The sequence below is a fragment of the Electrophorus electricus genome, chromosome 15 (assembly GCF_041902795.1).
Source record: "Electrophorus electricus isolate QZ-2024a chromosome 15, ASM4190279v1, whole genome shotgun sequence".
Taxonomy (NCBI): Eukaryota; Metazoa; Chordata; class Actinopteri; order Gymnotiformes; family Gymnotidae; genus Electrophorus; species Electrophorus electricus.
In genome coordinates, this window is record NC_137511.1 from 3703488 (window position 1) to 3721812 (window position 18325).

Genomic DNA, 18325 nt, shown 5'->3' on the forward strand with positions numbered 1-18325 from the left:
ATGAAACTCCTGAGCCAGTAAAACATAGCAGCCAAACACCAGAAGTGATTAATGCGCTGCTCCACATGCAGGGTTGAGAGGCCAGGCCATTTACAGCAGCCTTGGTACCTCAGACCTGAGCAGAGAGAGCGAACCACCTTGAATCAACTGCGCAGTCTGACATGAAAGTCTGCCGTCATACAGAATGCAAATGTAGTCACTCACTGTGCTTTTGGAGTGGGGCTACATTTATTCACTCAGTGAAGTATGTTTTCCAGTCGTTTTCAAAATGATGTTCAAACAGACATTGGTGGGTTTAATATCTTTGCAGGAAAGAAAAAAAAAGAGAAAAGCCATGTTTCCATGGTGATGTGCAGTGGTACATGATTTTCACACTGGACATAGAAGGGCCTGAATTTGTGCACAAAATGGCTTCCTGAAGACATGACACATCATCCAAACATTTTATATGACAAGAAGTAGTAATAATAGCTGAGGTCTCCAAAAAAAAAAAACATTGAAAAGTGGAAAATAACCACCTCATAGTGGTATGAACAGCCATTGGGAGACACAATGCCACTGCGATTCTCTGACCACAGTTCCCGACCACAAAGCCACCCCGGCGGGTCAAGCAATCATGTGGAGCCCCATGAGCAAGCCACATCCGATCAGTGATGATGGAGCTGCCAGGAGCTCGCTTCTTCTCACCACCCTCCTCAGCCCATGCAGCGGGGGCTTACGCAGTCTGACAGGCGGGCGCATGCGATCCGCCCGTTCCATTAATGGAGCGCTCTCCTCCAGTCAGAGCGGAGATGTCTGCCGGCCAGCGGAACGTCTCCCCGCTCCCAACAGCTGGCTCTGACACTCGTCCAAACATGCCGGTTAAGGCACAACTACCAAAACCAAGGAACGAAGCGCATATTGTTCCCCACTGTTCCTACAGTCAAATATTACATTTTGCAAAAGCAAATGTGGTCTCACAGGAACATATGGAAGGTAATTACACAGTAACGCAAAGGCACTGTGTACTCCACGACAGCAAAGCATACTGCCGGAAGCGCCAGCCTCAGCTGTGAGCACAGCCTGATAGCATGTCTCTTCTCTGATGCCTTCACTTGGACAAACACTACAATTCTCTGGGATAAAGGCGTGAAAGGTCACAAAAGAGCTCAATCATACCTGAAAAAAGGAGCATTCAAACTGCAGTATGAAGTGATCTGGTCTAGTACAGAAGCATGTTTATCTGGAGTTTAACTGGAGTTTATCTCTGAGTGCCTCTGCTGCCCAGAACCGATTGAAAGCATCTCTTCAAAAATACCCCAGAGATAAACATCTATTTACCACTCACACAAGCCTTTAAATTGACAAACTGACAAGCACATCAAGTGAAATGCAGCCTATCGAGTCGAAATCCTCTTTGGGTCCCTCTCACTTCTCTATTAAATGTTTAGTTGCAGTCATTTTTCTTTTTCAATATATTAAAAAGCTCAAATCTCAAATTCTTACAATTTCTCTTCATTGGGCAAGAACAGTGCATGTTGACTCCCTGAGCTGGGAGACGGCTAAACAGTTCAGTCCTCCTCAAGGTCAAAGTGCTTTGTTGGTGTGAAAGAGCACGAGGTTCACCTCCAGCCTCAGAAACGTTGCTCGAGGGACTCCCAGCCAGGGCCAAAGCGAGAGAGAAAGGGTCTACGTCTACTAGGAACAGGATCCTTCCACATACGAACGGTGGCAGGCGCATGTGGCAAGATAAAAAGCAACTGTAGCATGAGAAGGTGAAGGGACCCACCTGGCATGTGTGCAAGAGCAGGAAAACACCACAGCAAATGAGTGTGAAATGGAGTGCGTTAGCATGGAAGCTTACGAGAGGAGCCAGGCACAACAAAACGTGAGCTTCTGGTGCCCAGAAAAGAAGAATAAAAACTTTCTGATGTTCTTTTAAAACAAAGTTTTTGTGCAGTACATTCTGGTATCTTACCTTATGTTGGCGCAGTAAGTTATGTTTTTGTCAAGTCTGTTCGTTATGAAGAACATTCATCTCTGACAGCAGAGAGCTTGTAATACAAGAGTGGGCATGCCGCTAGCAGAACGTCTGATCGCTCACCTGCACTTCCCCATCAGGCTGCAAGCAAAGTGCTCAAAAACGCTTGACAAATGGGGCCGGCCCCCATCACTCAGCTGTCTTAAAATGAGTCCCGACAGGACGTCTGCCCTCATCTTGTGCAAATGCAGGGCACCACTTCAGTATAGATGCATGGCAGAGGTCCCCAAAAGGTTCAGGTTGACACTAAAGACCCAAATTGTACCTCCTCTGACCCACAATGTGACCTGAACCAGGCCTGCTATAAGAGGAACATGGCTGCTTTAGTAAAATTAGAGGAAGAATGAAACGTGAGCCCTTAGCCTCTGTATCAGCCTGCTGTATCTAGGGCAGCAGATTGTGTCCAACCCCATTCTGGGTAGTTTCGGTTTTTTTTGGCTTTGCTTTCGCACTCCTTTGAGGTACTGGCACTTGCCATCAGCTACCACTCGTTATGATTAAGTGGCTAATTAGACAGTGTCCCGAGTCCTCTGTCTGCTACACCATCAGAGAGTAGATTTTCAGGGGCGGCACACAAACTCGCCGTGCAGCTGCACAGGACAGGAGTTCCACTGTGCTCCAGGTAAGTGGACTGAAGCCCCTGTGTGCCTGTGTGCTTTCCACATGGTGTTTATAAAAAACATATAATGTTACTCAATCAAGAAGACAGAAGTCATCCCATGCTTTCGATTAAGTGACGCCGACACTGGGCCACGTGGCTGAAGCATGGGAAGGTGAAGGCTGTGTGCTAGGGTAGATCATTAATGTGCCTCCGATCGTTCAGAGTCACACAGGAGGGCGCAGGGCTCGTCTACGCTGCCCACAGAGAGAATCCTTCATTACGGCTGCCTCAGACGAGCCCCGAGCCTTAACCAGATAACAGCTACGTGCGCTACATTTCGGACCGCTACTGTTGTTATCACTGTAAAACGTCCTCTAAAATGTCTGAAACGCAGTTTAATAGAGCTTTGGAAACAACCCTAGATCTTGCTCCCCTCTCAACACTCGGCTTGTTTGTATCCAATACTGGTTCTCTCTAAATTAGCATAATCACCATAAATTAGTGATAATTACATCTAGTACAAACAAAGGGGCTGTCTGAAAAACAGCACACAGATACATGCTTGTTACAGGAATGGTCTTTTTGGACTGCCTGTGCTTTTCAGTGGTCCAGAAAAGGGCCTCTCTTTCCATTAATCATGCACCGTACAATTTTATTCCAACTAAAAGGTTTCCCAGACACAGAAGACCTAGCATGGCATGCCACAGTCCCCAGCCCTGTCCGCCTCTTGCATTATGCCCTGTGATCTGATTTCAGTGATCCAGTCGTGGCACGCTGCGTCTTCACCATAATGAGATGTGGTCACGTGAGCCTCTCTCCTTCAACAGTGGCTTTCATCAGTGGCGTCTCTCACTTTCACTGAACTGTGACCTCAGTAGAAAGTGAACAGCGTGTGTCTTTGTGCCAGGCGTACCCAGAACCCCGGAGGCACCTAAGAAGAGGATCCCCGACGTCAATGTAATTAAGTTGACTACGTACGTGCCTGGAAAACTGATCCCTAAATATGATCATGCAAACCACCAGTGTGATCTTCCAGCACAGAGCAGGGCTTCCCTCTTTAACCTCCCAACGGGAATAAAGCGGGTCGGTTTGCAGCTTTTTTCCAGGCAGCCGATACCCAGAACAGCAGATGATCCCTGAGCTACAACAAATTACCATCTGAATCTGGCTCATCCTCCCGACCCAACTGTTTATGCAGATGCCGTGTGTACTGACAAAGCCATCGGCAGCTTCTCCCTATCTGGCCGTTGCCTTCGGTCTGACTGAGGAGCCGACGGGGGATACTGCTGGTGGTGAACCTTTCTGCCAGACAGCCCTGTTCTCTGCAGGTTTTAAGTCCGGCTTTAGTTTTACGAACGTATGCGTTCAGTCATACTTTCTCCATATTTGTTTTTGCTTCCACTCTGATTCAGATTATGTGTTTAGTATTCTAAATGGCTTAAACACCGACTGCACTAATCACCTGCGGTTTTTAGCTCACAGCCATGTTCCCACACAGCTGAGACGGCCACTTTTTAGTCAGTGTTACACTGGTTTTTAAAAGCGTCTCAGGAGACACGTGTTACTTCTTTTTCATATATTAACACAGTTCCATGTGTTCTGTGATGGTCACTGGTGAAGAGAACCAAATCCACCTTTTGTACAGTCTGTTCTATCCTGCCATTTTCTCCACTATGAAGAAAAGGTCATTTTCTGGGCATTAATTTTGCATGCTGATCACCACTGCCCTCGCTGGCTGTCCGTGTGGCAGCCTGGACACTGTGCAGCATTGGCGGAGCGCTGCTGTGAACCGAAATGACAAGCACATTTATTCAAACAGAGCCAGACGATGTAGTGTATCCCATGTTCTTCACAGAAAGGGCAACGGGCCACAACAGTGGACACTTCAGTTTTCCCGAATCAGGAATATGTCAACTTGTGAGGAAAGTGCACTTTTATTTACAGTGCAAAGAACTGGCACACCAAATCCAATGGATACTCAATTATCCCTCTTTTAGGACGAGGCTACATTATTAACACCTGTGATGATGTTTGTCTATTCTGTTGCTGCCACTGCCTCTTAAGTTTAATTACAGCAAGGTAACATTTTCCTTTTGTTCTGTTCTTAAAGAACCTATTTATACAACATCCTAATGTTAAGTATGGTCACTGTCACTTCTGTCCTGCAGCTAAAGGGCAATGCATGGAAATCACATTCCACTGAAGCACAGACAAGCGACATGTACCGTATGAATAAAAAGGCACGTTCGTGCGGAAGCACATCGAGCTTTAAGTAGCTACAAGCAAGCACACGAGGAATGACCCGCACGGGAAACCGGACAGGCTTGACAGGAACATCTATAATCTGTTCAGCAAGATCACAAGTAAAAGGAGTGTGGGTGTCTGCTGGAGCAACACCTCGCTGGCATGTCATCAGCCTCCAACAGGGCTGCCGTGCAACAGAGCCGCTTCTCCCAGCCGAGGTGGAGAGCGCCACCACCCACCCTGCACCCGCCACTCGTGAGCGGCTACGCCCGCGTTTTCCCGTCAGAGACAAGCATTCGCAGTTCATTCCATATGCAGCGACTGAACAGCAAGGTCATATCTCTGGGCTTTAAATGAACAATAATCTTAATATGAAGTTGATTTTCATCTGTATCTTGCAATAAACTTGTGTGAACACGTAAGGAAATCACTTTTACACAGTCACTGTTAGAGCATAATTACACCATTAATTAGAATACAACATACTCAAGAACAATGAGAAACAAAAGTCTGTATTGTACAGACTTTTATTGCACAGACTGACAAACGGATGATATACAGACAGACAGTCACACACACAGACAGACACACACAGACAGATGAACAGCAGATATACAGATGGACACACAGACACAAACAGCTTTTGCACACACTCAGGATTTTTGGCGTTCTCTCTCAGCAATGGACTTTAGTCACTTTATTTCTTCACCCCTCATTCTCTAGTTGATGAACAAATATATATATATATATATATATATATATATTAATTATTATGTCCTTTGTAACCTATTCTCATATATATACACACACATACACGCAAAGAAGAATCCAGGTGTGTAACTGGTGTGTGCTGTAGCATGAGATGTAGTTATTGGAAGTACACAGAGCACACACAATTTCCAGAGAAACAGGGCATTTCAGACAGAAGTCATTCATCAGTTGTCCTAAACGTCCTGTTTCCCTGTAAACCTTGTGTACTTCACCAGTTTTGAATTTCTCTTCCTTTCAAACAGAGGTCCTTCTCCCATCTGCCTGATGAAGGACCTATGTCTGAAACATCCTGTTGTTTCTACATCTCTTACTATAGTACACTGTTATTACTCACCTGGAATCTTATTTGGACATGTGTGTGTGTGTGTGTGTGTGTGTGTGTGTGTGTGTGTGTGTGTGTGTGTGTGTGTGTGTATTCAAAATCTTGGCAGATTTGACACAGTGTAGCAAAGTTGTATTTTATTGTACTTTACATATATATTCATGTATTCATTTCAATCTTCTTACTGGTTTAAGGCTGGCGGCCATGGCACTGCAAGACGGCTGATAACTGTGAATCTACCCGGGTACAGGAGCTGCTTCACTTAAGATGAACCACCGGGTCCTGTCTGCTGAGTGCTGCATAAGTACAAAAGACTGCAAAACATGTAGAGCTTAAAGGAGCTGAGTTATGGCAACAGGTCCTAACAGACAAACAGAGCGCTAACGCGGACTAATGGCCATGCCATTACATGTGCAATGCATTTCAACAATGTACTCATTTGAATACGATTTCATTTCAATGTACATTACGAGTTTAACAGTCAATAAGCAGTGACATTGTAATTTGTCATAGGGAGCCAAATAAAATGGATAACGCGTTCCTTATGTGCACACAGGGCGTTCCGCTGCGCTCACAGGAATGGGATTTGTTCATTCCTTCAGAGGAGTTCCGTCCACTGACGTAATCACTGTTAGCCAGGCGCCACTCTGCCCTGTGTGGCTGGCATCGTCTTACAAAACACTGGGTCAGCAGAGACGAGTGTAGATCCGAGACATTTCCGCCGTGGGGGTAAAAACAGTTCCCTTTACCCTGACCTCATGGGCCAATACATAAACATTCAGTTAACCCAAGCAGCATATTCAAGTTTACACCGTCGTCAGATGTTTCGCTACAAGCCACATATTTTTTTTCCTGAATACACCATGGACATTTAAGCACTGGGGGGAAAAAAAGATGATTGGTTTTGTTCAGCTATTACGCTGTCACTTAAGAGTACTGTAATATGTTACTGCACCTGACATATAATACAGAATGGTAGGAAATTATATTTTTTTAAAAAGTATGTCCCCTTTATTTTGGTAGAGTGGAGTAGAGGACCATGTGCAAGTTGTTTTACCGTAACGTTCATGTAAGAGTTACATCCTGCTTTGCCCTGATCAACTCTAAGCACCACAGTAACAGAACGCTCCACCACAAAACCCAGAGACAGGAACCGAAGTGGGTGCCGGACTCTGTCCCTGAGGCACTCCCGTGCATCGTGAACTCGGCCGAGCACAGCTCTAACCGCGAGTCCCGAAGGTGGAGACCGCTGTCCTCTTTTCCCTTTCCTAAAGCCCACAGGTCAGAGGGAAGCAGCTCTCCCACTGCAGCTCCTGCGAGCGGGAGGTTAAAGGTCACCGCTCTGGGGCTCAGGGTTGCGGGCCTCGCGGCCCGAACCGCGGCCCAGGCGGGAGTGGCGTGCCGAGGACTTCGGCCGGGCCGTTTTGGTCCCACCGTCGTTGGCACTCGGTGTGTCCCTGTAGACACATAGAAGAGACATGACATGATGGCTGTGCTAATCTGGGTGTAACTCGAGCTGGGTTAAATGTCGTGATTGCCAGGCGTTTAATCCATACTTAACAGGTAATACTGGAAACAAAAGGGTTTTGTTTAACTTTGTTAAAAATAAAAAAAAAATTTTTCAAAACTGATTAAATGCCCTTTCAGAAAACAAAAGATATGTACATCTGGAAAATATGAAATGCAATATCATAATAATACAACAACCATAATGAAGGAAAACCAATAAACAACCAATTTCATTTAAATTCTCTCTGAAAGAAAACAACGCAAACAAAAACATTTATGATCAGGCACATGTATACAAGTTTGCTAAGAACAACACAATGTGGTTGTCAGGGTGATTTATGTTTGTCGGGGGTGATTTTTAATCATTTTGCTGCTTTCGATTCAGCTGTGCAAATCAATAGCTTAAAGGAATCTCTGTAGATTAGCCAACATGCAAAAAATCCCTTGGAAATTTGACTGATATTTTTTTAACTGAAACTGATTTTTCACTCTGCATGAGGCTGTGGGTGTGCTGGTTGACTTCAATGGTCACTGGGAGCCACTGTTGGTCTCTGAGACTGTTAGGAATGGATGTTAACAGCAGCACCACATCCCTGAGGTAGTACAGTGCTGATCAGACACACACACACACACACACACACACACACACACACACACGCACACGTGCATGCACGCTCGCACATACACGTGTGCCATACAGTTAAGATAGCTGCAATGCTACCCCACTCGCTGGCTACCATGACAACCACACTAGACAGGAACCAAGGGAGCTATCGACCACCTGAGAAAATCATGCCCCTGTGGCTTCTTTATGAGAATGCACACAAGGGTGGGTGGGTGGGTGGGTGTGTGCGTGCACACGCATGCATGTGTGTGTGCGTGTGGGTCGGGGGAAAAAAAGACAAAACAAAGACATCAGAAGCGTGGCTGATATTCTGCCCGGAGGGTGTGATTCATGTTGAATCCATGCTGTGGTCCAGCGTCTCCTGCAGGTGGAGCAGGAACGTGGATCCTGAGAGGAGCAAAGTCAGAGTGACTCCTGTCTGCTGCAGCCACTAATGGCCTGCAGGAGATTGGGGAAGAAAGGGCTCAGAGTTCAAGACTCTCTGAGCTTCCTTTTCGCCTTTGACTCCATTTCTTCAGGGCACAGAGACACTCACACATGCAGAAAGAGCACGGGCTGGAACCCAGCTAATAATATCAGCGCTGACAAAGACTTGGCCACGGTGACATGACACGCGACTTTAGTAAGTGTACAGCTCTGAAACACAGACACATGGCTGTAAGGATGCTCCATCTCCTCTAAATACAGTAGTGCACTGCTCTGCCTTCATATCAGGTGTGTGTGTGTGTGTGTGTGAGCGAGCGAGTGAGTGATTGAGTGAGAGACAGAGAGAAAAAATGAGCGAAAGTGTGAGAAAAAGAGGGGGGGACAAAGAAAGGGAGAGAGATGGAGAATGTCGGGGGGAAGGGTGCCACTGAGCAACTTTCAATCAAGCCTGAACAGCAGGGGGAAGTTAGCTGCAGGTAAGTGGGGCGATGCCATCCATCCCTCCTCTCCCACAGACACTATTCAATCTATTCATCCATCTCTGCCTACACACACACACGCACACACACACACACACACACACACACACACACACACGCACACAGAGTACCTCTCCTTGTCACATACACTATTCAGTCTGTACACAAAGAGATGGCCTGTGCTGCAATCTAAACAGCAGACCTTCAGCGATCCATAGCGGGAGCCCCGCAGAATAGAGCTCAGCTCTGAAGCATAGAACAGCCTCGGCCAGCCCTGCGCGCTAGACGCTCACCCGGGGAGACCCATTTAAAGGCGGACCCACAATAAGGAAAGGTGCTCCGGTGAAGGACTTCTTCAGGGCAGACTGAAGGAACGTCAGCCTCCAGGTGCCAAACAAACTTGACGGACAGGCTGAGAAGAGGACACGTGGCGTGCGAGCGGGCACGGGCCACGTGCGCAGCCGGCCACGACCCCCTCGGCTGGCTGCCCTTGAGCCGAGCGTCAGCCGCTTCAAAGTGCTTCCTGAGTGCTGCGGGTGCCCTTTGTTCTAGAAAGACGGTGCCGCAACAGGCCTCGTCGTCCAAAAACATTCTCTCCCCCCCACCCCACCCCCCAATAAGCCAAGACAGCACTGTACTTAGGAGACGCAGGATTCCACGCTCAAGAGCTCACATGCGCGCAGATTTTCAGATGAAAGGGTCGCCTGAGCCGCACTGACACGCTCGCCAGCGTGACAGACAGCTCCTGCTTCGTCGCCACGGGGGCAGGGAGGTGGGGTCTTTGTTTATATTATGGCAGCAGGCTGCTCTGCAGCGGCGTGCGAGAGGCGAGGTCTCTGAAGCTGCTCACTACGCAGACGCGAGCAGCGCTGCTGGATTCAAGGGGGAAAAGGGCTTATAAACGCGAAACAGCAGCCCCACTTAGTAAAGAGCAAACAGACATGTGCAGCTCTGGGACGAGAGCAGCGCAAAAATCAAAACAGCCACTGACAGAGCCGTATGGTATCAAAACAGACACTGACAGAGCCGTACGGTATCAAAACAGACACTGACAGAGCCATACGGTATCAAAACAGCCAATGACAGAGCCACACAGTATCAAAACAGACACTGACAGAGCCGTACGGTATCAAAACAGACACCGACAGAGCCGTACAGTATCAAAACAGCCACTGACAGAGCCGTACAGTATCAAAACAGCCACTGACAGAGCCGTACAGTATCAAAGCAGCCACTGACAGAGCCACACAGTATCAAAACAGACACTGACAGAGCCGTACGGTATCAAAACAGACACTGACAGAGCCGTACGGTATCAAAACAGACACTGACAGAGCCGTACGGTATCAAAACAGACACTGACAGAGCCATACGGTATCAAAACAGACACTGACAGAGCCGTACAGTACCAAAACATATATTATAATATTATAATAACAGCCACATTATAATGTACGTTATAATAACAGCCACTGACAGAGCCGTACAATATCAGCCACACTATGAGTCAGGAGTGCCTGCAAGGATGCCTTGCAGGCTGTGACCCACATTTTGGCAGCACCCGCCTCCACACTCAACCCACCCTCCACCTCAAAACTACCCTAATTTTAGAGACCTACACACACACACACACACGCACACACACACACCTCTCACCTCCTCCACACCCCCAGATGGGCACTTCAACGCCTCATCTGGCTCAACGTGCAAATGGCATCAACCCGATAGCCATTAAAATTAGCTCGCAATCTGCTGAGCCAGGCCAAGGATTCCCTTTGAATTGATCCTGATCGTTTTGATGCAGGGGACGAGGGTTTTTTAATTAATCTCCTGTTTGTAATTGGAGCTGGCTGGGAGTCAGTGTGCTGACAGGAACTCGGTGATAACCAGTGTGTGAAAGGATGGTGAAGCTGATAAATGGATGAGCCAAGTTTGGGCCCTAAGACGGCATGGAGACTGAAGCAGTGAGACTGATGAATGACAGATCCACACCACACGATTTACCAACACACAGGAGGACAGCAGGCACAGTAAATGACATGATAAATGATAGAAATGTGATAGGAAAGTGCTTTAGCTTCTGCTTTCAGCAATGGTCCCTAAATTATGCCAACTAAAATCTCAGTATCAACAATATTGCAGCAGGACTTATTAAACAAAGTCTGTGTGTGTGTGTGTGTGTGTGTGTGTGTGTGTGTGTGTGTGTGTGTGTGTACCCACTGGCAAAAGGGCAGCAGCTGGAGCAGTGTGTCCTTGCTGGGCTGGGCGGTGAACTCAGGGAGTGTCTGGATCAGTTTGTTCATCACCATGCGCAGGTAACCCTGCAGCTGCTTCCGCCGCTCCTCCACAAACTTAGCATCCTACATACACATACACATGCACGGGCACACACACACACACACACACACACACACACAGCACCCGCAGAGTGAGAACACAGGCTGAAATATTTACATTGTGAACAGACTTGGGTAATTCCTCTGAGCATCAGTCTAGCCTCACATCACATTACACAGCCATCAACGGAGAGACATATTCCTGAGGAACGGAAAGAATGAGAGCAGACTAATAAGAGCTTAGAGTAGAGTAGAGGAGAGGAGGCGAGGGAGTCAGAGAGAGTCACGGTGAAAGAACGACACAGAGAAAGAGTGAAAGTGCGATTGGGGTCGTAAACACCCCTCTGCCCCGCGGGTTCTGACGTGCCACCCTACATATGGGTGATAACAGGCAGACCTCACCCCAAGCCCGTGACATCCAGGCGGAACACACCTGCTTCTGGCCGTGTGGATATCTGTCACACGTCCCTGTCTACCAGGCCATGGTGACCGCACCAAGCCCACTGGAGGTGTAGCCGCAGTAGTCTGTGGTTAGGCAACCACGTTCTAATAGTTAGTCCGCTTTAACAGGCATGAAAAGGCATGGACACTGATGGTGACCGGGGATATGGAGGGTGAGTGCTGCCCTCACACTGGCTTTGCTGGTCAGGCATTATTTCCTGCTCTGGTTCAAGACACGCAGGTCCTCACGCAGACCATCGGTGCCTCCAACAAATCCCATCCGTTGCCTCAGCACGGACAAGACCGTTTAAGCAGCATCCGCCGCTCCAGGTAATGCTAAATGTCCCGCTCAGGAGAGCAAACGCAAGCGCAATAACGTACGCATAAAAGAAAACACAGTGTTCACACATGGTGTTCGTTTTACATTGTACTTGACACAATCGGAAGCCGCATGGTTATTTCAAATGTTTTCAATTACAATTCACCTCATTTTATAGAGAGTCAATCCACCTTGCAGTAGTGCAGTACACGACAATACAACTACCGTGGCAGAGTGATGCTGCCTCGAGAAGAGGAAGTAATGGAGGCGGAGGCCGGTTAGGGTAACGGGGGGGTATCCAGGTGAGCGATCCCCCCCAGCCTGGCCATACGTGGCAGATCCCTGCAAACATCTAATTGGGATGCGCTCTGCAGCCCAGCCATTCTTTAAACAGCAGCCTCCTGCAGGAAGCCAGTACAGCCTATACCCAGAAACAGCAGGCAGCCGCCGCGGTCGTCGCCAATCAAAGCTCATGATGAAATAAAGGAGTTATTTTCTCGTCCACTTCCGACACGGTGTTCGGTTTGACAAGCCGCTGGGGCTCTTCGGGGGGTGGGGGTGGGGGGTGAAGAGTGCGTTCAGCGAGAGGAGCATCCTGACCGGCGAGACGCAGTGAGCGTGAAGGAGAGGACGCGTCCGTCAGTCACGCAGCTACGGTATATGGGAGCATCACCGCCCTCCTCGAGTGAGAGGCCTTTTGGCAGCCCTCATCATGGCTGGTGCCTGCGCCTACTCGGGTGTGGAAATATCCACTGACCCCAGGACAGTGTCGGGCTTCACACAGAACCGCTCAGGTCACAGAGCAGCTCAATTCACAGAATCCAGCTCAGACAGGCCAAGATGTTAACGGCAAACTGATTCAAGACCTGCCATAACTGCACAATCCTTAATAAAGAATGTGGAAAAAAGTTATAATGGGCAAAGGACTAAAGGATTAAGGTGTCGCATATAAAGATTTAAAACAAGATGATTAAATTAAATTTTATAGGAAGTCAGTGTGGCTTTCAAGTGCTGTGCATATGAAAAGTGATGATACACTGATCCTTTTATGGGATCTCCAGCCTGGTTCTGTGGTAGAAAAGGAATTCAAGTCGTAGATTAATGAGATTAATAATCTCTGACCCCTCCGTTTAATTGAACATCTGATCTGCGGTGAAACAAAGGAATCAATATAAGCCAGCGGTCCTCATATTACAGACAGCTTACACGACGGCACTGCCCCTCAAAGACAATACCGAAAGGTTGCGCAACGCAGACCAAGCGCCCTAGACTGGACCAATGAACTCTCACGTGCAGCTCACGTGTTCTGCTGTGCTCGCGTTCCGGGGGGGTGCACAAGCGTACACAAGTGTACACAAGAAAGCGGAATATGGAGACAGCGGTAACGAGGGCCGTCTCCGTTCCCCCGAGGGCGGAGTCTTTAATGAAGAGCCCAGAGAGGCCACGAAGAAATGATGAAACGGGGCCGAAAAACGGCACGTGAACAAGCAGGTCAGCCTACGCTCCTAGCGCCAGGCAAGGCCTTTTGGAAAGGGGGAGCGGGGCGGGGCCGGAGGAGCTGTCCCGAGCCGCCCGTCCTCCCCGTGGAGCGCCGTGGCACGGAGGTGCCATCCGGCCGGGAATCTCTGGCTTCGCCTGCGGCTCCGTCCTCCTCGCGGCATTCCGGCACTCAGATCTTCCCTCTCTCCATCTGTGCAGCGCAGCTGCTAGGGAAGTCTGATGACTGACGTCTGTGAGAGGTAGGATCAGGATAGCGGGCGCACCATTCCGTCCACTCACCAAAACAGCAGCGCTGGAGATCAGCATGAATGGGGACATTTAAGGAGCTTAGTTTGGAAAACGAAAGTAAAGCGATATTGTGTCTAGGAGGCTGTTGACAAATGTGACGGTTCACCAATTCAACGGCTCCCCATAGAGCGAAGCCCCACACTATACAGAGGTCCAGAATGAGTGCTGTGAAGGAGTTCGTGTGTGTAGTAGAACTGCTGCAGGAGCGCATGTGCAGTGCAGAGAGCATGTGTGGGGATTAGCACGCTCCCAATCGCATGGGACTACTATCAGCCCAGAGCAGGCAGGGCGATCTGGAGCCGCCAGTCTCGACAGCAGTGCCACGCACACCGAGCACCGGCCTGCCCACCTCTACTGCCTGCCCGGCGTACGCTCCTCGGAGACGTGCCCGGAGCACCACGTACACACGCGCCTATACACACAAACGCACATGACGAGACGAGAGAAGAGGTTTAGTCATCTGCTGAAAGATGAGCGCGGCGACCTCGGAGTAGGAAAACGTGCTCGTGCGGGGCAACCTGGCACCGCGCACCGGGGCTGCGTCCTTACGATCGCTCCCTGCCGCCACCTGGAGGGAGCTGGAGGCCGAGAAGCTTTGGCTGTGACGGTCTGACAGCAGGCTGAGGTGGGCCCTGCTCTGGGGTGAGGGCACCCTGGATCTGAGGCTGGCCCTCCCAGCAGCACCAGGCACGTCCGCTGGTCCCAAGCCCTGACAGTTCAGCCTTTTAGGATTTGCCGTCAGGGCATAAAGGGAAGAGGCTGGATATGTCCTGAGTGTATGGGGATGGGCGGAGCTGGGATGCAATCGACCAACCCATACGTCACACAATTCACCCCACCCCCCTGATCGGCTGCACACACACTCTTACTGCAGGAGCGTTCCCAATGCACAGAGATGCTGCGGCTCATTCACAAATTGGGAGGGCGGTGGGATTTCCGAGCCGCTTTGCAAGGGACTCCAGCAGCACAATCAGTCTGAAATGTGTCATACAGCAGCAGAGATATCGAATTCAATTAAGGCTTTTTTTTTAAAAGACATTCAGCATTCTTCGTTACATTCCTGGAGGATCGTTCACGGCTCATCACAATGTTTGAGCCCTGCTGCTTCACGAGAACAGGTCCAGAACCAGAACTGGGCTTGCAGCCTCTGAGGAAGGACTGTCCATCATGCTCACCCCTCTGAACCATGGGAAAGATCGATAACACTGCCAACTAGCTTGAACTCAACAGGTCAGTTAGCCCTTTCTTAGCCAGCTCCGATGGCTGTCACTACGACTATCTGCCTAAATGTAGAACTCAGTGCAATGAGGCAAAACTACTCAAAACAGGAAGAAATCTATGAGCACTAAATGAGTGCGCGTTTGCTTTAGTCAAGCGCAGATAAGGTCAGGAAGGCCTGTGGAGGTGGGGTTTCTACTTTAGACTGGTGCGCCGTAAGGAAAAGGGTGGTGAAACAATAGGAGCAGCTCACATGTGACATGTGAGGAGTGAGGATCGAGAGGCAAGAGGTAACTTCCAGTCGAGACATTGTGGGCTGGTGCGACGGGGCAGGACGTCATCCCGCAGAGCCACAATCGACAGGATGCTGGGGAGAACAGGTGTGTGATGACAGCACAGTCAGTTCAGCTCCAAATACCTATTGCTAATTTCACCGGGTCATCCAATTTCCTCTTCTACATCATCAGTAAAATTTGGCCGATTCTCTCCAGGGAGGCCACGTGCTCCTGGCTCGCGGTCCCCTTTACGGCATCGGAGCAGCTGCACAGCTTGTTTTCTGCCTCCAGAAGGTCAGCCATGTCCCCCCCTGCTGCTCTCGCGCCACCAACTTCCTGCAGTGGCTCATGTCAAACATCAAACACTGACACTCGCCTCCAAAGCCAAAAAGAACCAGTTCCCACCTGCCTAAAGGCACTCAGCAGATCCCGTTGTGGAGCATGTTACCTTCCAGGCTCCAGACTGAACCTCTTTTCCTCAAGACACAAGGAACACATGCAAGGAGGTCTCTTCTATGTCTTGGCACCCAAATGATGGAACGAGTTTCCCCTGGCTGTCATCAAACGAAGACGGAAAACTCACCTCAGCACTAAGCACTTAAATATGCACTTAAAACAATTTAATTTAAAAAACATATTGTTTCCTTCTTGCTGCACTAAATCTTCTCTAACAGGGCTTTAACCTGATAGTATCCTTGACACTAATCTATTTATGCTAGCATGAGGTTATGACTATTGCAATTCCATCCTCTCTGGTATTCCTCCAAGTTACTCTGCTGCTTGGATCATCGCTCTCCCTCCCCGTACCATGACCACATCACCCACGTTCTACAAAATCCGCGCCGGCTCACTGTAAAGTCCCGGATTACGACGTCTCACCCTCAGGCTCTTCACAAACTGGCCCCACTTACCTTTCGGACCTCCTGGTCTACACCCCCCCGAGCCTTGCATTCTTCCTCTGCTGGTCTTCTCATCTCTCCTGCTTTCCGTTCATCGTCAGTTTGATCTCGGGCTTTTGGCCACATGCCACTTTATCTGCGAGACTCTCTCATGAACATAAATTATTTTTGAATTTGCTTGACCAGTTTAAACATAATCTCAAAACTCATCTGTTCACCTTCTACTCGTGGACCCACAGCTCTTAGTCGCATCTGCCCTTTTTTGAGATTGCGTGCGCGTGTGAATTCTTTTTCTTTCACTCATCCTTTACCTGTAATTTGTCCCTGAGTATCTAGAAAGACTCGTGGAAAAATGTATTACAATAATAAGAAAAAAATTATACAATACATAGTATCTATAATTAATTATTAATGATTTTTATACACACACGTATATATAAATCAATTTTCTATAATAATAATTGTGTACATTTGTAATTTAGAATAATTTTCTATTCTTTAGGAGCCAGTCAGGACTAAGCCTGAAGATGGACTTTGACTGATAATACAAAAATTCTCCCCCGTTTAAAGTGCCTCAGTAAGAGCAGCGGCCCTGATATGAGAAGAGGCATGTCCATTACGCTGGGTTACCTGGAGGGGAGGCAGGCTAAGTCGCACTTTACACACCGCCACCGAGGAGCACCTACGAAGTACGTTCGCAGGGGACAACAACAGGATTAATAGCAGCATGACGGCTGATCTCAGCGGCCTCGCCGATAACCACCGGGGAGGAGAGAAAACACTGTCGGCATCAAACCTCCACCACTGTGCTCATTACACGGTAAAGAGTGTCTCTCTGTCTCACTCTCTCCCCTGGTCTGCCTCTCTCCCCCTCCCCCGACTTTCTTGTTCTAACAGAGCCCCGAGGGCTTCTACACGCTAGCTGGATTTGCATGTCCAAGTTCCTGCCAACACTTTGGAGGCAGGCGGTTAGCGGCGGCGCTGTGGCAAAGGCCCGAGAACAGAGGAGGCCTTTGTGTTCCCTCCCAGCACGAGACCCCTGGCTCTCAGAATGACAAACCCACGGGCTGGCTCAGGCACGCCGCACAGACGTCCGCACCAAACTCCTGACCCTCGTGAAATGGAGCCCAGTGCAAATCAAACAAGACTAGAGACAAACCTAGTTTGGCTGGAGCACAAGTGGCTGTCCAGTATTTGTCGCACAACTGTATTTCTTTCATTGACTCGTGAAGAAAATCAGCAGATGACATGCGCGTCACTTGGTGCTAGCTAGCTAACATCAGACCGAACTAAGTAAAGTAAAAGTGGTTGACCAATTACCCCAAAAGGACGCACAGGTGAGCTAATTTGCAACCACAGCACACACACATGTAACCACCTACAACCACAGCACACACACACGGGTATCACATACACATCTATTTGCTTTGGCTGTCACTCACTGTCTGCTAGCTAACATTAACTAGACTGAGACGTGGCTAGCTTGATTCCTCACATATGTATGCTCCATCAATGGGACTCAATACGTCAGTGAGCAAAAACACCTCTTCTAGGCAGACTGCCAGTAAATTTCACAGTGCCAAAATATTTTTTGGTAATTGGAAAACTGCTTTATAAAAATTTTCCAAGTTAAAAACCGCCCACAGGTTGACCACATGTTTTTGAATGGCCAACCCTCTGATTGGCTGTTGCTGGGATGTGGTGAATGGACTCTTCCACATGCCATTTGTTCATGCTCAGAGAAGTCCACCTGTTTTTTGTTTTTTTGAACCAAAAAAACAAAAACGGGGGGGTTGTATATTGTTTTTTTGGACTTTCCCCCCAATTTTTCTTAGTGCCTAATTAAGTCATATCAGGGGATGGTCACATGCGTTCTCCAAGCCACATGCAGCCAATCTCTGCATCGTTTTGAATTTCAGGGAGCAGAGTAACATTAGAGGACAGTGCCATCCATCCCCTTCTGATGCTTTAGCATGAGTTTCACAGATGCCCATGATTGGCTAGTGTCGCTGCAATATGCCACGCTGCCAATTTGCTCTCTCGGATAGCTGC

At 48.6% G+C, this 18325-nt stretch overlaps 1 protein-coding gene across 4 annotated transcripts in view; it reads right to left on the bottom strand.

Annotated features, from left to right (window-relative positions):
- Positions 1 to 6080: 6080 nt before the first annotated feature.
- The window catches only part of snx29 (sorting nexin 29), a 66702-nt gene continuing 54457 nt past the window's right edge, over positions 6081 to 18325 (bottom strand). For 3 of the 4 annotated variants that reach the window (XM_081697853.1, XM_027006018.3, XM_081697852.1), the window contains 2 exons: positions 11218 to 11357; positions 6081 to 7415 (listed from right to left, as the gene is read on the bottom strand). In XM_081697853.1, coding sequence (XP_081553979.1) covers positions 7286 to 7415; positions 11218 to 11357 — 270 coding nt within the window. In that variant the 3' untranslated portion in view covers positions 6081 to 7285. The remainder of the gene's footprint in view (positions 7416 to 11217; positions 11358 to 18325) is intronic. The other variant, XR_014117232.1, reaches the window with a different exon arrangement.